This window comes from Cynocephalus volans, chromosome 16 (genome assembly GCF_027409185.1).
Source record: "Cynocephalus volans isolate mCynVol1 chromosome 16, mCynVol1.pri, whole genome shotgun sequence".
Classification (NCBI taxonomy): domain Eukaryota; kingdom Metazoa; phylum Chordata; class Mammalia; order Dermoptera; family Cynocephalidae; genus Cynocephalus; species Cynocephalus volans.
The window spans coordinates 7,032,596-7,057,449 of record NC_084475.1 but is presented as its reverse complement, the minus strand read 5'-3'; the positions used below and the strand labels follow the sequence as shown (position 1 = coordinate 7,057,449).

The 24,854-nt window shown below is 55.2% G+C and overlaps 2 protein-coding genes across 3 annotated transcripts in view; one reads left to right on the top strand and one right to left on the bottom strand.

Annotated features, from left to right (window-relative positions):
• MARCHF10 (membrane associated ring-CH-type finger 10) overlaps nt 1–4,964 on the top strand; it is an 87,447-nt gene extending 82,483 nt beyond the window's left edge. For both annotated transcript variants that reach the window (XM_063081361.1, XM_063081360.1), the window contains exons 9-10: nt 1,609–1,651; nt 4,909–4,964. In XM_063081361.1, coding sequence (XP_062937431.1) covers nt 1,609–1,651; nt 4,909–4,964 — 99 coding nt within the window. The remainder of the gene's footprint in view (nt 1–1,608; nt 1,652–4,908) is intronic.
• Nucleotides 4,965–12,585: 7,621 nt separating this feature from the next.
• MRC2 (mannose receptor C type 2) overlaps nt 12,586–24,854 on the bottom strand; it is a 50,227-nt gene continuing 37,958 nt past the window's right edge. The window contains exons 12-30 of the mRNA XM_063080746.1: nt 24,396–24,613; nt 23,558–23,700; nt 22,285–22,387; nt 21,975–22,113; nt 21,827–21,862; nt 21,328–21,488; nt 21,158–21,225; nt 20,315–20,415; nt 19,887–20,029; nt 16,161–16,275; nt 15,880–16,043; nt 15,597–15,705; nt 14,824–15,062; nt 14,491–14,659; nt 14,248–14,397; nt 13,822–13,941; nt 13,433–13,612; nt 12,931–12,957; nt 12,586–12,827 (exon numbers count right to left, since the gene is read on the bottom strand). Coding sequence (XP_062936816.1) covers nt 12,607–12,827; nt 12,931–12,957; nt 13,433–13,612; nt 13,822–13,941; nt 14,248–14,397; nt 14,491–14,659; nt 14,824–15,062; nt 15,597–15,705; nt 15,880–16,043; nt 16,161–16,275; nt 19,887–20,029; nt 20,315–20,415; nt 21,158–21,225; nt 21,328–21,488; nt 21,827–21,862; nt 21,975–22,113; nt 22,285–22,387; nt 23,558–23,700; nt 24,396–24,613 — 2,606 coding nt within the window. The 3' untranslated portion in view covers nt 12,586–12,606. The remainder of the gene's footprint in view (nt 12,828–12,930; nt 12,958–13,432; nt 13,613–13,821; nt 13,942–14,247; nt 14,398–14,490; nt 14,660–14,823; nt 15,063–15,596; nt 15,706–15,879; nt 16,044–16,160; nt 16,276–19,886; nt 20,030–20,314; nt 20,416–21,157; nt 21,226–21,327; nt 21,489–21,826; nt 21,863–21,974; nt 22,114–22,284; nt 22,388–23,557; nt 23,701–24,395; nt 24,614–24,854) is intronic.

Below are 24,854 nucleotides of genomic sequence, written 5' to 3'. Positions count from 1 at the left end.
ATGTGGCTCTAGAGGCCCGCAAAGTTTCCAGCCTGGGGTTGACAGGCCAGGAGACTGGCATTTTTGAGACAGAACTCAGCAGCCACGTAGAGGGTGGGCTGGAGAGGAAGAAACCAGCTGGGAGGCCAGCACCACGGCACAGGGTAATAAGGGGGCCCGTGTGGGCGCATCGGAGATAGGAGGACGGGTGGGCACAGGGTGAGGGACAGGCTGCAGGAAGCACCGAATGTTACTCTCTGCAAGTGCCCCGCAGGAAGCTGGCCTCTTCTCACTTCAGGTGCTCATGGTGGGGGCATCTGCAGAGAACACAGGACCCCGCCAGCCTCACCTGACCCCACCTAGCTCATCCTTTAGTCTGATGGTGATGCTAAATGGACTTGCTCCCCCAACACCCCTGGGCTTCCTCCTCGCCTAGGTCTTGTCTGTCCGATTACTGCAGTGGTCTCCCGGCGTGAGTGCCCTCCTTTGTCTTCTACCCCAGGTGTGCTGTTAATGGCGAAGACCTCAGGCTAGTGGGAGGGCAGGGGGTGCAGTGGCTGGCCTGGGAGGCAGAAGGGTCTAGAAGTAGCTCTCACATCCCACTGGTGCATGCATGTGTGCAGCTGGACGGACCATGTTTAGGGCCCCTCCACATTCACACCATTTATACAAAACCAAAAACTTGCCTCAAAGGACCACATCTACCCAAAATATGGGAAGCCCAGGTTTGGTCTGCAGTTAGCAAAACTTCCCTACCCACCAAGATGGAGTTTCCTGGGTGAGAGTGAGAGTTGGTTAGATAGATGTGATCACCTGGCATGGAATCTAGAGTCAGGTTGAGGTCAGCTTGGCAACCCAGAGAAAATGGGGACAGTGGTTAGCACAATCCTGATGTATAATTTACCAGGTAACCGGGACCTGCTACTCTAGACGAAATTCCACCCTTCCCCTGCTTGCCCTCTCCTCGGGCACAGACAGGGCCTCAGGGGCCAAAGCTGCCTCCACACTGGCCAGGCAGCTGCCCCAGTAACAGTGTCCAGCATCCCTTGTTTTGTCCTCCAGCCTGTCACAAAGCCCCTCTTCTTTCTGGGGAAGAGCACCAGCCCTTCTGCACAGAACCCACATCCTTGCAGCCTGGCACAATGGGCTCCCACGGAGTACACAGTGTTTCTCATTGTGGCATAAAATGCCATAAAGTCAGAACAAAGAGAGAGCCCAGGGCCTTGACGGGTCTGCTGCTTCCTGCCAGGCAGAGAATACAACCGATTGTTTAAAAGCCAGTGGTGAGGCAAGTGGCCAATTAGCACGGCCTTCTCCCCCACAGCCTGTAAATGAGAGTCGGACCATCAGAAAGGGATTCTGCTATTCAGATCAATGGCTGAAAGGAAGCAAGTCTGTTCATACTGCCAAATTTAGAAGCCCTGAGACAGCAGAGGTGACCCGGGTTATCACTGCGGCTGTCTCTAGGTTCTATGCTGAGTATCAACACTGCCCTCAGTACCTCAGCCGTTTCCCTGCCCCTTTAAGGTGATGTCAGGGACTCCTGCAACACTGAGACTAGGGAATTGTACATCTGTTCACAATTGCATTGGAAAAACAATTCATTTCTCATTGTCTTCTTTCTCATAGTTGTCAAGAAATTACCCACAACCCAGACCGGAAGAAAATGAAAGTAGGTTTGGGGGTCAGTCTTGCCATTTTGAGGGTGTTTGCTAAGTGACTCTTTCTGTTACTGTGTTGAACCTAAAACTGTGGAAGGAAGTAATGACCACCACCCAGAGGTAAAAATAACCCCACAAAGCTTGGGAAACTCTAGCTGCAGCAAACAGCCAGGAAGGCAGTCCAAGGATGCTGGGTGCAGAGCAGATAAGAATTTTAATTCATCCTGAAAGCAAGGAAGAGGGCAATGAAGGGGCAGAGGGTACGGTCAGGCCTGAGGTAAGGTTTTTCCCTCTTCCTTGCTGGGATTCTCCAGTGTCTAGAACTTGGTGAGCTTTGGGGGTTTTTCACTGCCAGGATTCTCTGGCGTTTTCCTTCCCAAACCCTGGAAGGGAGCTATCTGGCCATTACCTGCAGGGACCACATTCATTCACAAGCTACTAGCCTGATTGGATTTTCTCATTATTAGTCCCAATCAAGTGGGTCTGCTGGATTCCAGGTTCAACAAAGCAAACAGGTCTCCTGAGAAAGGTCCCAGAAAAGAGGCAGGACAGCTGTCTTCAAACAGGTTCCAGAAAAGTCTCCTCCCTGTTCCTTATTCCAAAGAAAACCCGGCTGGAGAGAATGCTTCATTCAAGCAGGAGAGCCGGTAGTCAGACTCAGGAAGAACTTCCCCACGGCAGGGAGAATAAACATTGCAGTGAATCGAGGGGATGTGACATCTGGGTCCCCAGAGCCTCTCTGGAGAGAAATTTTACAACTGCCTGTGCTACAAGGTTTAGGACGGTGGTTCCCCACATTGGCTACGCCATCGGAATCACCGGGGATCTTACCAAAAACACTGGTTCCTGGGCCCCTCCCAGAGGTTCCGCTTTGGGCGACGGGGTGGGGCCCTGGAATCTTCCACGCATGGCCCCCGAAGATCCCGATGCGGCCGGGCACGGGCGTGCTTTGGGGAACCCTTAGACCACCTGCCTGGAAGAGCCGTGGAACCGGCTCAGGGCGCCACAGGGTGGGGCGCGGAGCGCGACCCTAGGGCAGCCAGTTTGTCATTCAGGACACGCAGCCTGCGAAGCCGGGCTGCCGGTCTTCAGAGCCGGGAGAGGGCGCTTCCCTCCGTGCACAAAGGAGCCCGTGGAGTCCCCGTCCCGGGCGCGACCGCGGGTGTCCCGGCCAGCCCGCCGGCGGCCCAGCGCCCCCTCGTGCCCCTGCAAGGCCCCGGGGACGCCGCGGCGGCCGCCGCCAACACACGGCCCCGTCGCCCGGGCAGCCGCGCAGGGAGCGATGAGGCCTTTAGAAGACCTTTGTGCTGCGGCACACACGCCACCTCTCGGGGAAAACGCCTCCGCGCAGCGACCCGCCCCGCGGCCCGAAGCGTGGCCTTGGCCAGAGCCTCCAGCCCGGGACAGGGAGTGGCAGGGAGCGGGGAGCGGGCGCGGGGCCCCGCGGCGTCCCCTCCCCAGCCCCGCCCGGCAGGGCTCGGGAGACCGGCGCGCCCGGTGGCTTCGGCTGGGCAGGGGCGACCCCTAGTGTCCAGGGCGGCCGCTGCGGCCCCGGCAGGCGCTCAGCAGGACCGAGTCTTTGCCCCCAGGGCGGGGCAGGGGCACCCTGGCCGCCGAGCCTGGGCCCCCGGGGAGACTGACGTCTCCAAAGGGCAGAGGGGCATACGTGGGTGGTGCTCAAAAGGAGTCTCCACGGAGGGGAGGGCGGGGACCCTGCTGCCCTCCCGTGTCCCTCTGAGGCAGAGGGTCGCACTGACCGTCTGCCACTCGTTTGCCATCCAGCTCTGGGATCCACCCCACCACCGCCACCAGCCCCTCCGGCCGTCCCAGCCCCAGTGTAGGGGCAGCCAGTTCTCCCCTGGAAAAGTAGATACAGGCCCTCTCTCCCTGCCCGCAGCCCTGCACACACCCCAGACACTGCTGGGCACAGTGAGGTCGTGCTGGCCAGCCGCCCCCCCTTGCCTGGCTTCTTGCCAGAGACATCAAGAGGAGAGCCAGGCAGCCAGAGTCAGAGCCACACGCGGCCAGCCCCCCCCCCCCCGGGCCACACTCTTCTTTGGTCCCCTGGCAGACTGGCACGACTCACCTGGTTGTCAGCACTTTGGTAATATGGGTTGCCAGAGCTAAGTCACACCTGTGACCTGCCACCCTAGCTCGGTTCAGGCAAACGGGGGGCGGGGGGTGGGGGAAACAACGGATCAGGGCACGTCTGGTGGCATGGAGGTGCCAGCCTCCTTGTGGCTCTGTGGTGCCCATGCCAGCCTGCTCACCGGGCATTCTTTTCTCTGCACCCGGAAACCAAAGCCCCACACAAATGCCACCAGTAGCACTGAGGTAAAGGCAACTGGGGAGAGTCCCTGGGTATGTGTGCCCAGGTCTGATAACTTATCACATGGCTCTATGACCCAGTCCTTCTGACAGCTGCTTCCCAGATGGCACAAATGATTGTCCATGAGGTATGAGGGTCCCCCGGCCAAAGGCTGGGTCAGAGCACCCTCCCCCTCTGTCACCCCTAAACGCACAAGTCAAGGCTACTGGCTTTCAGAGGAAGCGCAGGATGGGCGAGGGAACTGAGCGGCTCGTGGGGCTGGGGCTTCCCTGAGGTGACAGGTAGAGCTGGGAAGGTCCAAGGAGGGATGGGGAATGTCAGCTTCTCCTGCTTTCTGCCCTACTTCAAGAGTCAGAAACTGTTTCTAAATAGTCAGGGAGCACTCACTCAAGTCAAAAGGGAAAGACGTATACAGTATTGAGAACAAGAGAGTCATAAAGGAGGAACCCCCTAGTCCACCTCCTCCACTCGGACCCCACTGCCACTCCACTGCCTCTCTGCTCCCCCTCCCTCTTCCTGTCACATGTCCCTCTGCCTCCAGCCATTGATCTCTGAAAGACTTCTTAAAAACCTAGGTCACTTCCCCCCTTCCCTGCCAGGTTAAGAAGTGTGGGAGCAAAGGCTCCCCCAGCTGCTCAGCCTGCAAACATTTGCTGCACCAGGCTGTGTGGGGGTGTGGACATGACTGAGGTGCTTTTGTTGGGGGGCTTACAGTCCGGCTGCCCTGGTCTGGGTGGAACCCCAGTGGGGCAGTCTGGGGATTCTCCAGCCCCAAACTGCAGGTCTCTGTTCCCCACTCAGTTGCAGGCACTGTTGCCATGCGTGTGGCTGGCCACTGGGGCTGGGGTGGGCGGAGGAGCAGCGATGCCACGCCCCTCCATTACCGACCCCCGCGGTCCACCGCGGCTCTGCAGCCTGAGAGATCTTCTTGCTTTCCAGATTCCGAGTTGGGAGATGGAAATGAAAGTAGCATTTATCAAAGCCGGGTCATCTAGCAAGGGAGCTGCCACGGAGCTCAGCAGAGACCTCTCTACCCGGCCACCCTTCCTGTGTCCCCATGTGCCTCCCTTCCTCGTCCTCTTTACTGAAACTGAAACCAATGTGTTCGCAGTTATTTTCACCTTGTGCCACTGTCTTGGATCTGGTTTGGGCATCTACAGGCAGCAACAGTGACCAGTCTAGTCCCAGACAGCACGGGTCAAGCTGCCTGGGGCTGTTGAGCCCCTGGGGGGCTGCTCTGCTGCTGCCCAGAAGCCCAGCAGGACCCAGCAGCCCTAGCAGGCCCGGTGGCCTGGGGTCCCACTGTTCAGGCCTCACTCCACCCGGAGTGGAATTGAGCCGCGCGTTCAGTAAACTGACTTTATTTTCCCAGCTTCGCTTTGTGCTTATTTCACTCTCCTTGGACAAAGGCTGAGGGTCTCAAGCTCAAGGGAGAGGGTCACGGCCCCCACCTCCAGGGATGACACATCCTGGGTCCCCGTGGGCCGGGGCACGCTGAATGGTGGCCGCCTCTGTAGGTATATGCTTAGCACCTGTTTGGTGTGTGGACTCCACGCTTTTCTCCTAATGGCATCTCAGGGCCCAAAGACCAAGTCAGGACTTGGGGTAAAAAAAGGCCAGAGAGATTGAGAAAATTGTGTGTGAAAGAGAGAGACAAAGAGATAGATAGATGACAATAGGTCAAAAAATAAGAGAAGATGGAGGGAATAAACTATGCTGCATGCAAAAATGTTATGCCAAAGGAAAGAAGCCAGACACGAAAGACATATTGTATGATTCCATTTATATTTCCAGAAAGGCAAATTTGCAGAAATTTCCAGAAAAGACAAACTATAGAGACAGAAAGCCGATCAGTGGTTGCTGGGAGCTGGGGAAGGAGCAAGGACTGACTGCAAGTGGGCTGCAGGGGACCTTGGGAGGTGACGAAGGTGCCATAAAGCTGATTTGAATTTGCTAAAACCTCATTGCACTGCATGTTTACAACGGGTGAACTTGACGTATCACCATTATGTATTACCGTTATGCCTCTATAAATTTTCTAAGCAATGGAGGAAGGGACTTCTCCCACTCCTCTGATATGTTCCAGTTAAAGTGACGCAACTATTAGAAACAAGGAGTAGGTTCACCCAGGCAGCCTAGACCCAAGATCAAAGATAAAAACAAATGGATATCTTTGAACGTGAGTCGATAGAACCTAGACAAGCCATTCAAGTTGAAAATATCTCCATGATCTAAATAAAGTTTCTAAAACCTCGAGTTCCTCTATTCACAAACATGGCCCCAAACTCCATGAGAAAATGAGCCTTTATTTTTTTTAACTCATTTGTAAAGTTGACTGAAGATTTGTTCAGGAGCCAATACTGAGAAACATGTAAGAAAGAACAATACATATTTAAAAGTAAGTTTTACAGACAGCTGAATGGAATTCAAGGTGGCCGTGTAAATATCCTGACAGCTCACATCTACAGCAGGATGTGACAGTGTCTGAGGCAGCACACTGCAACTGTCACAGGTTTACATCAGAAAGTTGTAAGGATTTTCTCTCTTTTAGAAAACTATTTCAGGGACTTACCCACATAGGCAGGACCTCCTATGAGGTCCAGGCTGGGAGAGGTGCAGCAGAAATGCCTTCAATTCAACATCACAGCAGCCCACGGGTCTGCCATGTGTGGCTTGTCATGGCTGAAGGTTCCAGAAGGACCGAGTGTCATTTCTTAAAGGCAGCAATGAAAAGGGCTATCTTTTGCCTCTATAACTGGGTAATTATTGCCGCAATCTATAGGAGGTGGAGTCACAGTAGGTGGGACACAGGGTCTTTTCAAGCTCTTCAGGCAGCTGGCATCATGACCTTCAAACATTTATTAACCATCAGCTGAGTACATGCCAGGTTGTGAGGACACGGGGAAAATGCACAATGCCACACACGTAGATCTCAGTCTCCCTGGGACAACAGGGCTCATACAGAAAAAGTCAGATCAAGGTAATATGAGCCTAGGAGTGACATTTATGGAGCTTCTCCTGAGCCAGGCCTGGAGATAAGCATTTTACATTTATCTTTAGCCCTCACAATAAGACTGTGGGGCAGATATTAACCCCATGGTACATGGGAGGAAACCTAACCTCAGGGAGGGTAGGTAGCATGTCCAAGTTTACAGGTGTAAGTCGGTCTGTCAGCTAGGGCCATGCTCCTGACCCCTGTGCTCTGCTGCCCAGAGAGAGAGGGTAACACCCTTAACCAGATCCAGTGTCAGGGGGATGTGTTGTCACCAGAGCCAAGGGGATGTGAGAAAAGGGGCTTGAAGGATTCTGGAACCCAGGCAAGCAGAGGGCTGGGGGTTGGGGACACACAGGGAGCACACAGATGTGGGGTGAGGGGAAGCAGCTGGCTTGAATGGGATTGTTGGGCAGGGGAGCCCTGGGGACCCCAAGGCCAGGTCAGGGAGCTGAGAATCCATACATAGGCAGCAGAGAGCTACCAAGGCCACCAGCTCCGGCTGGTGACGATGAGAGTGGGACCTAGAGGGGCAGGCGGTGGGAAGAAAGGGAGAGTGCCTAGTGCTACAGTGCCTGGTGTGAGTCTGCTCCTTTTGGGGAGGCAAGTGTGAGCTTTAAACTATCTGTGATGGTGTACCTGTCTAGACAGCAGCTGAGCCCCCACGCCATTTCTCTGCACGGTCCTACCCCAGCCAGGCCATCCAGGGATCCCTCCTCCACTGTCTTGGGAAGGGAGGCCATAGAACAAAAGGAAAGAAGTCACCCTTAGCCTTTAAATCTCAAATAGGCTTCTGAAACTCTCAGCAGAGATGATAGATTGAGACAAACTTCTTGAGTCGCAAAGCCTGACTGCAAGATCTCGAGGGGCCCTCTCCAGTCCTCATTGGCCACCCCCCAATGCTTTTTAAAGTGCGGAGAAGGTGGAGGAGAGTTGGTATGGTAAATTCTTCACCTGTATATGCCTCAGTTTTCCCATCTGTAAAGTGGGGACAATAGCACCTACTTCATGGCATGTTGGGAGGATTGAGTTAGAACAGAGCCCACACATAGTAAATACTCAATAAATGTTTTGTTATCGTTATTACGGAGGAATGGTATGTCTGAGGCAGTGTCCTGAGCCCCCTGTGGCCCCTTTATGGGGAAGACACCACCCAAGTTTCCCAAGTCCCAGAGAGAGATGCAGAAGCGCAGCACATCTCCGCCTAAGCCAGCAGGGACATACAATGACAGAGGACCAGAGAACTACTCCACCTCCACAGCTCGACACTCCTTAGACCTCAGAACTCAGAGGTGCTGGAAATAAAGGAGAAAACCCTCACTGAGCAGGATGCCCCTGAAATGGCTAAAACTAAAATCCTACCATCAGCCGACCTAAGAAGTCAGTGTTTTGCACTCCTTGAACGTCAGTGCCAGCAGCAAGCCCGTCTCCAGCAGGAAACGCCTGCTTACTGCTTCCGCCGCCTCTTTCTCCAGGGCTGGCATCCCACCTGCTCTCTGGACAAGAAAGGATTGAAATCTGCCCCTCAAATGGTGCTGAGTCTGGTGGGAGTGAAGACTGAAGTCAGCCTTCTCCTGGGGCCTCTTGCAGCCCTGGCCCCCGAGATAAAGACAATCAGGCCCAGCCTGAACATCTGGGCACTTGCATCTCTTCCTGGGCCCCCTCGCAGCCCCTCCTCACTTCCTTGCTCTCTTCTCCCCTTTCCTCCCCTTTCCTGTCTGCCTTCCTTGGGGTCCTCCCTCGAGGTACAATGCTTCACCTCATACTTGCAACGGACTCCAGCCCTGGCGCTCAGTGCAGCTTGGCAGGGCTGGGCAGCTCCATTCCAGGACAATCACGTGGCATGGCTGGCCGGCTCCTCGCCCCTGAGGCCTTGCAGGACTGCCCACTGGGCCAGGCCAGCTCTGCCAGGACACCTGGGAGGAGGCCATCTCTGGTGTGACAAGAAAAGATTGGGACAACACTGTTCCCAGGAAAGCTGCCCCTTTCTCCCATTCAGTCATGGATTCAGTGAGTGTCCAGGTGGCCAGAGCCAGGCCAGCTCAGCCCTGCAAGTGAAGGCAGGCTCAGTGCCTGGTGTGTGGTGCCTTTTGCCCAGGCTCACCAGGATGGGCCTCAGGGCAGCTGCCGCCCAGCAGAGCCTGGCATGTAAAGGAGCTGCTTCATGTTTATGAATTGAAAGGAGGCTTTGCCACGGGCTCTAGCAGAACCAGCACTGTCCCAGAGCCAGAGTGCAAACAGCTGGGGCCCAGTGCCTGTGTCCTGCCCCTTCAGAGAGCTACAGCATGTCCCCTTAGCCGCCACTGGGCAGGCAGGAGCCCCCAGCAGGAGACTTAGGACAAGGTCCACTGGGAGCCCCCAGGTGCCCATGTTGTCGTCTGAAATGCTTGCAGGTGGGTACAGGGCTCTAGCAAGACTCCAGCCACCTGAGGAAAACAGAGGTGAGGACAGTGGACACTCACCTGCCACTGCCCCGAGGCAGCAGCGGGCACCTGGGTCCTCATTCCCTCAGCTGTTCCTCCCACCCTGCGAGCCCATGGCCTTCAGCCCTCTGCCTTCTCTCCCGGGCACGCATCCGAGGAGGCCTCTCCCCCAGAGTGGCTTCCAGAAGCCTGGCCAAGTAACCCTTGAGTCATGGCCAGTGGCAGGGCACTAAACTCACTAAGGGAGCTGCTCTGGCCACAGGTTTGGAGAGCCAGTCACTTCAGGGTGACGTGGATTCCACATGGACCTCCCACAGGACTGGGGCTTCCTCCCCTGAGGGACCAGGCCCCCTCCTCTCCGCTGCTGCAGGTGCAGAGAGGACTGCTGGAGGGGGTCCTTCGGGCTTCCCTGGACTCAGGAAAGCAGCTCTCAAGCTCTCCCTAAGCCTTCCCATCTTAGGAAACGGTCCACTCTGCAGTCCAGGTGGAAAGTGTGGACCGTTTCCTGACTCCTGTCTGGCCCCAGCAAGTGTGTCCACAATCCCTTCAGACATATCCAGCCTTCCTGCATGCTTATGTTTTCATAAAGAAACACTGGAAAGAGACACAGGAAACTAACAGGGCAGGAGGATACAGGCTGGATGGGGATGGGGTAAGAGAGTGTTCAGCATGTGTCTTTTACATCATTTAGGTTTGGAACCATGTGACTATTGCATATTCAGAAAAGTAGAAATATTTGAACAGGGCAACACACACACACACGCACACACACACACACACGCTCCAAACGACCCACTATTTGAACAGGGCAACACACACGCACACACACACACACACACACGCGCGCGCTCCAAACGACCCACTATTTGAACAGGGCAACACACACACACACACATGCTCCAAACGACCCACTATCTTCTCGGGCACACACACACACGAACAGGGCAACACACACACACACACACACACACACACACCCCACTCCAAACGACCCACTATCTTCACGGGCATGAATTATGACAAGAGCTTCCTCCTGCTCTTCCTGCTTTCACTCCCCGTTTCCCATCCATTGTCTATTTCCCACATTCCAGCCAGAGCGATCTTGTTAAAAGGTCAGATTAGCCATTCCCACTTACTTCCCACTAAACTTAAAATAATGTCCACACTCCATCTCTGCCTTCAAGGCCCTGACCATCTGGTCCTGCCACCTCCCTGACCCCACCCTCCTTGCTCCAGCCAGCCTGGCCTCCCTGCCGCTTCTCTAAAGCACCAGGGAGCACCCAGCCCCTGACCCAGGTATCTGCATCGCCCACTCCACACTTCCTTCAAGCTCTAGTACTCTCCCTCCCCCTGGTGAGGCCCTCCCCAACCACGCAGTCCAGACTCGCACCCCCTCCCCTCTGCCTGCTCCACTCCTCGCGGCACTTAGCACTAGACCGGCGTTAGTTGACCGGCGTTAGTTAACCGTCCTTGTTGGCACAGCCTTCTCTTTGTTTGTGGCAGCTCGAGTATCCATTGAATGAGGGCGCAGATGAGTGAACGTCCTGCCGTCCACTCCCCTGCCTTGGGTGGTTTCAGAGCTCCCCAAGGACAAATGTGAGCTTTTAGGCAGTGGAGCTCCCACCCAGGGCAGGCCTAGGCATATCCAATGCTCCCCTAGGAGTGAGAGCCCAGAAATAACAGTAACAGCTGGCACTTATGGGGCACTTACTGCATGAGCTCAAAGGCACCGTTCTAAGTGCTTTGCATAGATATCTCCCTTAATCCTCAAATATTCTTAAAACAACCCAGGAGGTGGTCCTGTTCTCTCCACTTTACACACGTGGAAAGGTGAGCTAAGTTGCAACCCGAGTTCCCATGGCTGTTGGGCAGGGAGCGGCCTGGCTCCTGAGTTCTCACCCATGCTGGAGTCCCCAGGAAGAGCAAAGGATGACCAGGTGCAGCAAGTGAGCTCCCAAAGAGACAGGAGTAAGGGCGTCCCCGAGGGGCCCAGAGATAGAAGCAAAATGGCAGGTTACAGAAAGAACATGAGATGCAAGCTCCAAAAATGACATTCATCCCTAAAGGGACACAACAGGACAAGGCAGGAACTCTTATCTCTCAAGCCTCTTAAAGGTGTTTTATTTGTTTGCTTTTCTTTTCTCCTTTTTTTTTAAAAACAATAATGGCACATTTAAAAAATCAAGAACTACAAAAAAGGGACCATGTCATCAAGTCCATGTTCACATTGTGCCATGCCGTGGCACCAGGACTGGCCACACACTCCATCTTGGATTCAGCCTCTGCGGAAGGCACTGGGTCAGCTCCCACGCCCACTAGGCCATTCTGGGGACTTGCGCGGTGTTCCCCTGGGCCCCACTAGAGGGTAGGCTCCTGCTGCTCCAGGGCCCCATGACTCTGGCAACCCCCTCTCCTCTCTCCAAACTACATCCAAGAGCTGGAGACATTAGGGAACTTATTTTGGTCCCCACAGGGGACTCTTTCAGGGACAGAGCCCTCCCCTGACCAGCAGGAGACAACACCCCAGCCCAGCCCAACTGCACCTTGGGGTGTCTCTCCTCAGTCTTGTCTCCAACCCAGCAGACACCACACTGGCACCCTGCTTCTCAGGCCCAACCCACCCAGGCCCCTCTCCTGCCACGGTCTGTAGCCACCCCAGCAGGCACAAGAGGGTCGGATGCTCGGACCCTTCAGCTGACCCGCACCGACAGCAAGAGGGCTCCCCAAGCCCTAGGACCCTGGCTCAGAAGGAAGGGTGGTGAGAAGCAGGGAGAGGGGCAGGGTGAGCAGTGCAGAGCTCAGATTCCTGGGTGGGAAGAAAGAAGTGACAGAGCGCTGCCGGAGGGGACGGGGGAGGCTCCTCGGGCCTGCAAATAAGAAGGGGATGCTGGGCACGTGTCAACAGGCCTGGGCTGGGGGGTCTGGGGACAAAGAGGCAGAGAGATGCTCCCGTTCCCCCTCCCATCCTGCCTCTGGTTACCATGGGGGTGCAGGCCCAGGTGACAAGACTTCAGTGCCCCCAGAAAGGGAAATGCCATGCTGCACTCAGCCGGCCTCAGCCTGGCACCTCATGGGAAGTGGGACCCCACCAGTCCAGGCCCTGCCCAGCCCCAGCTCCCAACAGCGACGCCCAAGGGCCCACCCCACCCCGTAGGCCAGCTGGACTGGTAGCTGGTGGGGGGCCCAGCTGACCCGCCCCCGGCCCTGCCCACACCCTTGGCTCTAGTCCTGCTGCTCGTTCATTTCCATGTCAGACACCAGGATGTTCTTCTCAGTGACCTCGCCGGGGCCCGAGCTGCTACGGCTGTAGCGGGCGCCCTCAAAGGCCCCACGCTCAGCGCTCTGTCGCCTCCGATAGAGGATGATGGCTGCGGTCAGCAGGGCCAGGAGCAGCAGCACTGCCATCAGCACCACCACCAGGGCCGCCGGGTTGTCTGGGAGGGCTGTGGGGGGCATGGGCGTCACTGGGGGCAGCTCTGCCCGCCCTGCCACCCCGTCAGCCCTGCCTGCCAGGGGAGGCCTCGTGGCAGCACCGCCTCAACTCACCTGACGGGGAGAAGCTGCTCTCCTCGGCTGCAGGCAAGAGGGAGGGGGCAGTTAAAAGCAGCAGTAATAATAACATAAGGAAACACGCAAAGCACGGCCTGGTGTCGGACACTTGACTAACCTGCTGCTTCTTCACTATGCCTCCGAGGTAGGTACTATCATTACTCCCATTTTACATATGAGGAAACTGAGGCCACAGAGTTTAAGGAACTTGCCCCGGGTCACAGAGTCGGTAAGTGATGTGGCCAGGGCTTGAACCCCCTCCTTGCCCTTAACCACTACAAACTGACAGGGTGTGCGGACCTCTGGGCCCGGCTGTCGAGTTTGGAAGATAAGTCCCAGGGCCAGTCCTTCCTACAGACTCGTCTATCCCGGGGGAGGGTCCCAGCTGGCCCCTGTCTGGTCTGTTCATGCCCCTCCCACCCACCGTGTCCCTGCCCCACCCCAGACCCAGCTACTGCGGGGAGTTAGGAGGCTGGGCGTGTGCCTGCTGGGCGCGCACCACGAGGGAGCTTGCAGACGACGCCCATGGTGACGTTGGTGCAGGCTCCGGGGCGCCACAGCCCGCTGCTGCTCTGGATCCAGTAGCAGCTGTTGTGGCTCAGCATGCTGGGGCCCAGGCCCGGGGGCCCCCAGTTGGAGTAGTTCACAGCTGTGTTGTCCTGCCAGACCAGGGTGCCTCCTGTGGGAAAGAAGGCGCGGAGGGGGCGTGGGGGGGGGCGGCCAGCTGCAGCAGGGGCAGGAGGGAGAGGGCCGCCTGCTCTAGACCCCATTCCCCCTCCCCCGGCCCCGCCCTCGCCAAGCCCTGGTGCACGGCTCAGGGCAGAGTGGAGGGCATGTCCCTGACAGCCTGAGGCCTGACCCTCCCCACCCCACACACAGCATACCCACCTTTGGGGTTGAAGTTCATGCCCAGCCAGGCGCCCCGACTCTGGCCCTCGGAGCTCTGCAGGTGCTCCCACACAAACACGTTCTCCATCTCATCCAGAATGGACAGGACCGCCCCACCCGCTGGACACACGGAGGCCCACGTCAGGGCAAACAGGCCCCCCTGAGGTGGCGGAGCCCCCCCAGAACCACCCCAGCTCTCCTCTCCGGCAGCCTGAGCAGAGGACGGTGTGGAGTCCATGCGCGCATGCGCATGTGTGTGGCAGGGCCATCACACGCAAGGCCACATACGGCCCCTGTGATCAGACTTCTGTGTAGGTGCTGCCTCTAGGGACAGTGCAGCGTGGAGACTGCGTTAACGGGTCTGTGAGTGTGCATGAGAGCAGGGCACCACTGCAGTGTCCCCTGGCTCCGCCTGCCCGCACGCACCTCTCTGGCAGCGCTGCAGCGCCTCCTTGTGGCCCAGCAGCAGCTCCATGTGGAAGGAGTAACAGTGCTCCCGGAAGGGAATCCAGGCTGAGTCCACCAGCCCCTGGGGACAGCTGCCATGGTAGCTTATTCTTCGAGGAGGAGGAGGTCCTGTGGGGGTGCAAGACTGAGGAAGTGGCCCAGGGTCCTCCCCAGGCACACCGACACCTTGCCCACACCTGGCCCCCGTGGGTGGGCACTCACCACGGTTAATCCCACACACAGCCCCCTGCAGCTTGGTGCTGCAGCTGGTGGTGCGCCAGGCCCCGTCCACGTCCACGTAGGCACAGCCCCCCGACTGCTGGGGTTCGCCGTCCTGCCAGCTCACATAGCTCAGCGGCTCCTCAGAGACCCAGGAGTACCGCCGGGAGCCCTGGGCACCGGGAGGCCATGAGGATGGAAGAGGAAAAGTCAGGGTGGGCGGGCAGATAAGATAGGGGGGTAGGAAGGGAAAGGGCGAGAAACCAGGGCAGTGGGTGGGGCGGGGGCAACAGCGGGGCCAGCGCCGGTGCCAGGACAAGAGGGCCGGGTGCCCACCTCCTCACTGGCCAGCCCGATCCAGAGCGGCGTGCGCAGCCCTCGGGCAGCCTGCGTGAGGAAGGCCTGGGTGTAGGGATCGGGCACGCGGGCCAGGCTGGCGTTGCGGCTCTCGCACAGCAGGAGGGCGTCGTGCCAGCGCAGCGGCTTCTGCAGCAGCCGGAAGGTGCCGTTGAGGTAGGAGAACTCAGTGCCCGGGGCAGGGGGCGACGCTGCTGGGGATGGGCTCAGGGAGGGGTCTATGGGGAAGGGGGCAGGGCTCAGGCCAGGCTCTGCCTCCCTCACCCCATTTCCAGGCATGAGGCCCAGGGAACGCCCGACATCAGGCAAAGACCAGGTCTCCATAGGTACCGTGCTTGGCACAGATTCACACTATGTGTTAGCCACTGTTGTTATTAATAATATACACTTGCTAAGAAACAGGAGGAAGCTAGAGCCTTGACCTATGCCCACCCGAGGAACTCAGAGCAGAGGGAACCCATGCACGGAGCTGGAGGTGCCTCAGGGTCCCTGACACCACACATGCCAGCACTTCTTGCAACCCAGTGTCCAGCTCTCCTGGGTTAGCCTGCTGTACCCACTCAGTGCTCACTGACTTTCCATCTTAGTGGCACCTTGCCTTTCTGCCCATTTGCTTCCTAAGCAGATACGTGACTGTAGGGGTGACCCCAAGGGCCTCCTGACTCAGGGACCATATTTCATTACCCCTGGCATGGTCCATAACCTCTAGCCCAATGCCAGGGCCTGGCTAGGGTTTCACTGGCAACACGTACCTGTGCCCTTCTGGCAGATGAAGCCGTGTGTCTCCTCTGTGCAGCTCCGATCGTCCCAGCGACCAGTGAGGTGGGCTGAGGGGCTGTGCAGGACCACCGCACAGCTGGTCTGGGGGGAAGGAGCTGCTCAGGGGAGCCTCAGCAGCTGCCCCCTTGTGTTGCCACTGCCCCCAAATGGCTGCAATGTGAGCAGAGAAGCTGGAAGAGGGGAGGCCCGGGGAGCAAAGGCAGCCCAGCAGGCTGGGGCAGTGCGGGCAGAGCAGAGTGGAGAGCACGTGCTCACCGGTGTGTTGCCGCTGGGAGCAGGGCTGGGGCCAGAGGGCTCCCCAGGTGCCCAGTTGGCGTACAGCAGAGGCTCCTGCTCCACCCACTGGAAGTCCCTCTGCGAGGCGTGGAGGCCAATCCAAAGGTCAAAGGTCACACTGGGCAGGCTGGCTGTGATGAATGCTACAGTCCCCCAGAAGAGAGAGAATCGTGAGCAACAGGTAGCCCCTGCTTACGCTGCTCTAGCCATCCAAGGGGACTGTGTCAGAGGACACTAGCCTCCCCCTGGGTTGGCCCTACCTTGGTCTAAGGGGTTTGCAATTGTGACCAACTGAGCCTCTTGCTGTTCACAGGAGAACTGTGCCTCTGACCACTTCACCTGGTCCTGGGGGTCCTGGCCCTGGATTCGGAAACACTGTGGGGCAGAGGGGTAGGTGTGACATCCAGCTCCACCTCCCTGTCCCGCAAACCTGGAATCCCCGCTGTGCACCCCTCAGCAGCATGTCCTGAGGAAGTTTGGGGGCCGTGAGAGAACAAGATCTGAGAAGCAGGACATCTGGGTCTCCCTGGCCAAAGCCTCCGGCACTTTACCTGGCACAGCGATTCACACCCACCTGCCCACACACTGGCGAATTTTTATTTTATCTTATTTTTATTTATTTACTTTTGGCAGCTGGTCAGTATGAGAATCTGAACCCTTGACCTTGGTGTTATCAACCCCGTGCTCTAACCAACTGAGCTAACTAGCCAGCCCCTGGGGAATATTTAAATGGGAAGATATCTTTGGGCCACCAAAGGCTCTACCTGTAACAGCAGCAGATGAGCCAAGCACTGGGAAGATGGGGACAAGATCTGTCTTGCTTTCTGCTAACACCTTCTGAAATCTGCCATCTTGTCCTTTGAACTTACATGACCATCTCTAGGATATTTTTATCTTTATTTTTGAATGGTCTTTGTTAGGTAGCAGCTCCTAACTATGTTATATTTCTCTTTCTCCACCTTCATCACTTCCATAAGGTTAAAAGAACCCTGTGTGGAAAGTCTTATCAAGTGAAGACTCTTAGAAAATGAATGATTTTTAGTAATTTTCTGCTCATAGGCAGTTTGATGGGGGAGAAAGGGTATAAGGAAGCTTTGAAGCTTTAGTCACAAAGACGGGGATGGGAGTTGGGGGAGGGGAGGCAGGGGTCAGATTCCAGCTCCGACTTAACTTTTCTGGCCTCAACTTACTCTTCTGTAAAATGGGAATTTTAAAAAACCTGTCATTGGGGTCATTTTGAGGGTTAAAGGTAACAGTGCATGACACAAAGTAGGTGCATAACCAGTAACAGCTCTTACTATTAATGAATAGCTCCATCAGCAGCTTTACTCACGCAGATGGCAGATTTGGGGTAAAACATTGTAAACGCAGAAATAACGCAAGAGTCTTTTTTAAAGGTTGGTCACAAAGTTCATGGATTTGATTTCACAGAAGTACTTTAGAAGCATACTGAGGCCCCTCTTAAATAACTAGTAGAATTAATCAGAAAATAGGGAGCAGCAAAATCACAGCAGTATTAGCAAGAAGTAAAAGCTAAAGAGAGTATTCAGTCCAGACCAGCAAACACTCAGGACATCCCTGCCTTGTGCAAGTGTATTAAGTGGTATGTCCAGTGCCAGTGGCCCTGCCCTCCAGCAGCTTAAAGCTAATGGGAGAAGCAGACCTGGAAACACTTTACCCACATCCAAATGCCATAGGGATGGACGCAAAGGAGGGCACGGAACTAGTAAAGCAAGATGACTGGGGCCAGGTAGCGAAGGAGCAAACAGCCTCACATACCTCAAAAGTTTTCCACAGGGCAGGAGAGAAACTGATGTCATTACAGTGGTGCTGATGCATTAAGAAACGGACTAATTACATACATAAAATAGATTCTGTTTAATAATTAGGTGGAAGAAGCCATGAGAATAAGTTTTTGGAAAAATTTAATGGCATGAGAGAATGTTCAAAATATGATTCTGAGAAAGAAAAGCTGGATATGAAATTGCATTATTTAGAATGTTCTCAATGACATGGAAAAGGTAGGAAGGCGATAACACATTGACAGTGGTGATCTCTGGACAGTATGGGTGGGTTTTGTTTTCTTCTTTTCTGTATTTTCGAAAGTTTTGATAATATGCAGACGTTAACTTTTTTTTAAGATAGAAAAGGTATAATGTTCTGTTGAAAATTCTGAGGAGGGTTGGAGGTCCACGACACTAAGCAGCTGGTTACATTCCAACGTGTGACAAGGATTTATGGATTATATTATCTAGTGTTAACTAATCTAATCCTCACGATAGGGCTAAGTGGTCTTAAAACGTCCTGCAAAGAAGCCTTGGCTTGAAGTTAATACTAATGGTGCCAGCACATGACAAGGAAATGACCTTCTCTTCCCGGCATGAACTCTTTTTGTCAACCACTAGGTAAAAACAAGGACGGTCTAATCAGGCCTAATAAATTAACCCATGGATGCAAAAGTAACCACTTTGGGGAAGAAACTCACACTATGGCGGGAGCATGTTGAAAACGTGTTTAGAAACTCATCTGTTCTGATTAATTTTATTGCCCAAACCTTCCTATCTGCATACACAAGACACTTAGGAAGAGAATTTCCTAACTGATTTAAAACATCTTCCAAATGCTTTTTAAAAAAAAAAATCTCTTGATCAGGTCTTCTGATTCATTTATGAGGCAGTTGGAAGACAAAAATTTACTAGCCAATTTTTTTTTTTTTAAAGATGACCGGTAAGGGGATCTCAACCCTTGGCTTGGTGTTGTCATCACCACGCTTAGCCAGTGAGCTAACCGGCCACCCCTATATAGGATCCGAACGCGTGGCCTTGGTGTTATCAGCAGTGCACTCTCCCGAGTGAGCCACGGGCCGGCCCTGCTACTAGCCAATTTTTAAACAAAAACCTTTGTTTCATTGGTAGAAGGACTGAAAAATGGGAAGAATGATTTAGAAAGCCCAGCGAGTGATGGATGAACTTCTTTCACTTTGATCTATTTGTGAGGCATCTTTTTAATCTACGACCCCCATTCAATCCATGTTTTGAAATAAAGTGAACTTACAGCAAGACATGCGAGTCATGAATCACAGTGTCAGACCAAGATTTTTAAAAATAATAAAGTATATGCAATCACATTGCTCTTAAAATTATTATAACTGATCATTTTTTGTGATTTTCATACCACTAATAAAGTTTTCTAAAACTTAAAAATATTACTTTTAATCTTTAGCTTATGCTTTGTTTTACTCTTGTGCATATTTTACTATAAATAACAGCTATATTAGTATGTAAAATATTTACTTAAAATATTTACTTAAAAATATATAGTTTATTTACACACACATATATAGTCATGCACTGCATAATGTCATTTTGGTCAATGACGGACCACATATGCAATGGTGGTCCCATAAGACTATAATGGAACTAAAAATTCCTTTTCTGTGTTTAGATACACGAATACCATTGTGTTACAACTATCTACAGTATTCAGTACAGTACCATGCCGCACAGATTTGTAGCCTAAGAACAACAGGCTATACCCTGTGGCCTAGGCGTGTAGTAGGCTATACCATCTAGGTTTGTGTAAGTGCACTCTGTGATGTCCACACAATGATGAAATCACCTAATGCTGCACTTCTCAGGCACAACTGTATGTAAATAAAATATACACACACACACACACAGTTTGGGTATGTATGCCCAATATTTTGTTTTACTAATAGGAGTTCATTATCAAAAAGTGTGGCAATCACTGATCTAGAAAAGTCACGAAGGTATTTGGACAACCTCGCTTAGAAGGTGCTACTACATTGAGTCATTTTCCAAGGAGTCTAGCCCTGGCATCGGGGCCAAGTAAAAGAGAGGTTGGTAAGTACAGGCAAGAGGCCATGACTTTGATGTTGCCAAACGGCCAGGACTCCTGCAGCTCAACCTTCCCATGTTCACATCCTCTCCCCTGACTCCCTTAGGTGCCCCCTCCCCATCTCCTACCTTGTTGAGGAACTGGTTCCAACCAGAGGGGCAGCCCCCCAGAGGTGTAGGTGGCAGGTCTGGGGGCTGCGTCTCTCTGGTGCTATTGCTGCGCTTGCAGATGTAAGGCAAGGCTGTCAGGCACCTCTGGTCCCCCCAGTCCTCTGTGGAAAGGGCAGAGGAGGGTGGTCACCACAGGGCAGGGCAGGACAAGGCTGGCAGCACACTTGGCTTCATGCCCCGAGAGGAGGCTGGGCTAGGGCTCAGGGCCCGTGTGGCTTTGGGGTCATGGAGATAGGCCCACCCCTCTCTGGGTCTAGCCCTTCTTGGGTTATGGGAACAAAGTCAATGAGAAGATACTGATGGCCCCTGCCCAGGCTCAGCTTACTGCCCCCATATCGACCCTCTCCATGCTGACTGCACCCTCTCTGCCCCCACCGTGCCCTCACCTCGGCTGGCTGTCATATACACGCACTTCTTGTCCTTGCCAACAGGCCGGGGCTTGCCGGGTGCCCAGGAGATGAAGTTTATAATGGAACCATCTGTCCACCTGTTAATGGCATGGAGCAGGGGTGACTCCAGCACTGGCCCAGGCCTTGGCCTCCCCCATATGCAGCAATGAAGGCTATGGGAAAGGGGAGGGAAGGGCCCAAGTCCAGGGGCTTAATGGCTGCAGCTGAGGAGTGGAGCTACTGAGCTCAGTGAAGCCCGGGACCCAAGGACCTGGTGCCTCCAGGTAAGGCTACAGCTGTCCCCAAGCACTCATTGCTCTAACTAGAAAAGAAGCCTGCGAACCCCACGGCAAGGACTCCAAGAGCAAAGATATGCCGGATTCTCAGACTCCCACAGGCTCCTGGTCCTTCCTGACTCAAGCCCCCTGCTGCAGGGTAGGTGTGCACTGAATACAAAGAGCCCCCTGTAGCCCATCTTATGTCCCACCAATGTCCTGGGAGAGCCTTATTCATGATGAATGACCCCAGATGTAATAGAAGCTGCCATTATTTAGTTAGTGTCCAATATGTGCCGGAAGCTGTGCTAAGGACTTCACATATGTTACTTCTAATTCTCACAACATTCTAAAGGCAGACCTCATTATTCCCATTTTCAGATGAGAAAACCAAGGCCCCCAAAGTTAAGTCACTTCCTGAAGGCCACACAGCCAGCGAGGGGTAGAGCTGAATTCAAATGTGGTCTGTCTCTGTGTTCTCTGCTGGGCACAGCCAGCCTGGGGACATGGCTGGCCATCCACACGTGCGCCCCATTTCACACCTGCTGCCTGCTAGGGCTCCTACCTGAAGCGCCCGTCACTCTCCGAGGTATGCAGGCCGATCCACCAGTGCTGCTCCTGGCCCCGGGAGAACTGGGGAGGCAGGGCAGGCAGGTGAGGGCTGGCAGACCCCTGACCCTGATCGTGGGCTTGTCCTCTCCTAGTCTGCGGCCCCCTGCTCCCTCACGTGCCCACCTTCTGCAGGTTGTGCCCCAGGAAGTCCAGCTCGGCCTGGCTGTGCACAGAGGTCAGCTCGGCCTGGAACCACGTGCAGATGCGCTGCGCCTGTGCCCACGTGGAGTGGTGCTCGAAGAACTTGTACTCCGCCTCCTGGAAGCGCAGCCATTCCCTCCGGCCTGCGGGAGCAGCGCGGGGCGTGGGAGTGGCGGCCAGGCTGTGGCTGCACGCCAGGCCCCGGCGGAGGTGGCCACAGCAGGGCTGGGGCAGGCAGCAGGCTGCAGACAGGCCTGGAGCACCTCAGACCCCAGGGAGGCTCCAGGCACCAGGCCTGCCCCTCCTTCAAGATGGAGGCAGAGCTGCAGGTGGCCTGATCCGGGCCAACTCAGTCCCCTTTCCCTCAGGTGGAACACCTCACCCCCTTCATTTCATTCTGGCCCAGCCATGCCCTGTCCGGGATGTGACGCCCCCGCCCCTGTCCAGGCCATGGTGGTACGGGGTGGACTGGGGGCCTCACCTTCCGGGCTGACATCAGGCTCCCGCACATCAGTGCCTACGGGGACAACGTGGACAAAGTCACTGCAGGGGAAAGGAGACCCTCTCGGGATCCCCAGCCCCGCCTCCCTTTGCTTCGTCCCGTGTCCCCCAGCGCCACCCCACCCAACCTCTAGGGATCTTGCAGATCCAGTCCAGCTGCGACTCGCACTGCAGGGCCACCCACTGCAGGGAGGCCAGGTCCAGTACTGCACAACCCCGGATGTTGTCGTCGTCGTGCCGGCTCCGGTCAAAATTGTGGTAAGAAAACTGGGGGAGGGGGAGGGCAGAAGGTTTGTGAGGCACGAGGTGCAGGCTGCCCCCAGAACAGATGAGCAAAGGGCCTGGCCTGGGCAGGGAACTTTCAATCTGGCTGGCATCCCCAACTCTGCCAAACCCCACCCGCCTCCAAGCCCCGCCTGCCCGCCCGAGGCCCCTCACCCCCAGTCCGTCGCTCCAGCGCCAACTCTGATCCCCACCAGGGTCCCGACGGTTCAGGCCGATCCAGAACCAGTGCTGCTCATGGATCTCAGGCTCAGATTCACTTCAGCACAATCCGAGGGTGGGGACAGAAGAGCGGGGAGGTGAGAGGGCAGGGCCCAAACATGCCCCCTGCCCCTTCTAGATGTGACCTGGGCAGTCCCCAGGGTCTGGGGACTCTCCATCTGAGCTTTTACATGGCTGGCCAATACACTATCAGGGCCACTTTTAAAAAGTTCGGAGAGCTAGCAGGACCAGCTCTCCAGCTCAAGGCCCCCAGCTCCAGGGATGGTGGCTTGGCTCCCCTTCCTTTGGCTTCCCTTTGGGTGGGAGATGCCCTGCCCAGGAAGATTCTGCACGCTTTTACTTTAGGGAGTTTACAAAGTTCACGGGGATGTAGCAGAAACCTGTGGATCCCAGGAGGTAAACAAATCTGGATTAGATTCCTGGTTCACCTATGGACCCACTCAGTGACCCTGGGCAAACAACCTATCAACACACAAGGATCAGTGATAATATCTACTTCATCGAGTTGTTGAGAGGACTGAATGACGATTACGTGTTTAGCACAGTACCTGGTACGTGGCGAGAAGTGATGAATGGGAGCTGTTATAATTTCTAGTCACATAACGTAATCTTGATGTTTGCTGGGAGGAGATACCCCTGGAATTATGATCTCAGAAAGCCTGGATCCACTTGGATTTTTCTCAGTGCTCAGGGATTATAGGTGCTGTGTGTCAGGATATTCAGAGCCCACAGGACAGAGGTGGGGTCCTGGAGGGACCCCCATGAGCAAGTACTCACAGTTGCAGCCTCTCTCCTATCCCTCGGGAAATACTGTTTATGGAGAAGTATGGGTTATTACGAGATGGTATAAGGTGGGGGGAAAATGCTCAACTTGGATGTGCATGTAGAAGATTTTGCAATGGAGAAGCAGTGGGAGTCACTTATATAAAATCTGTGAGTCTAAGGGGGGCGTTGCTAGCTCCATGATGCTGATGGGCAGCACAGTCTCCTGTGAGTGAGTGGATCACAGCAATATGTTCTCCAGAGACTCCAGGGGATGAGGGCTACTTGGGGGGAAACAGGATGTTCCTGGCACTAGTAGCAACTACACACATCATTCCAAGCCCTCAGACAGGCCTCACTGGGGTCACCTGCACTCTGCCCGACCCTGGTCCCATGTCCAGCAAAACCCAAGCGTGTGCAGGCAGGCCTGTCCCAGACTTATTACCCAAAGTTCTTGTTGAGCATGTCGGCCACAAAATGCTCCTCCTCATAGCTGGCCAGGCTCAGCAGCTGGGCCCCCACCTCCTGACAGGCCCCCCGGGCCTGGATCCAGCTCTTCTTGTCCTGCAGCCGCTCTGAGCTGAACACCTGCAGGAGCAGAGTCCCACTGTCTAAGCTGTCCCCATCGGTCCACCTCCCCAGGGGGCCCCTGCTGCCCAACCCATGACAGCAGGGGAGGGGGGCTGGGGCCTCACTGGACAAGGGGCTCAGACTAGCTAAGGACAATCCTGCTCACCAGAGAATAAGCCCCAGGGGAGGGGAGCTGGCACAGTCAGCTCCTGGACAGTGCCCCCCGTGTCCCATCCCCTAGCCAGTGGTGAGTTCTGGGCTTTAATCCCAGCAGAGGCACAGCTTGCTGTGAGCAACCCTCTTCCTAAGCTTCCATTTCTGCACATAATAAAAGAACTTGGACTATGTCAGTGGCTCCCAGACCTGGTAGGGTTCAAAAATACAGATTGCCAGGCCCCACCTGGATCCACTGAATCCAGATCTCCAGAGTGGCAGCCTAGATTTTAATCAGGTTCCCCAGGTGGTTCTGAAGAACAGCTAGGCTGGTTCCAACATTTCGGAACCTCTGAAAGCGATGATCTCTGTGGCTCCTTCAATTCCTCACATGCACCAGGCCTCAAATTCCACTGACAAGAGTTTCACCAGAAATTACCTTGGTCTACAACCTAATGTGGTGTCTCTGGACCATGGCTGGCCCCACTGGGACCCCCCAGGTGAGCCACCTCTTTGCTCTTGTCTTCCTTCTTCCCCCACATGACAACAGGCTGCCCTACCTTATAGCAGTACCGGAGTTTGGGGTCCGAGGCCCAGCCCTGGGGACAGGAGCCAGTGAGGCTGGGTGTGGGGTCTGGCCCCGGCAGCTCTGGCGTCACTGGTGTGCCCAGGCTCTGACGGCAGATGTAGCGAGCCCGGAACGAGGTGCAGTTCTTCACCTCCCACAGCCCCATGGCGCTGCCTGTGGCCAGGGCCACACAGCCCCCACGGCTGTACCCTGAGGGAGGGAGGAAGAGCCACACGCTGAGGAGGAAGACTCATGGCTCGTCCTCTCTGACACCCTTGCAGGGCACCACCACGGCCCTCACACTGGGAACCAGCTTGGCTGTGTCCGTGGGTTCAGGGCCCAGGCAGGAGGAAGGGACTGGAGGCAGAGTCCTTGCTCTATGCTTACTTGCTGTGAGGTCTTAGGCGAGTTGCTTAACCTTTCTGAGCCTGTCTCATTATCGACCTCATTA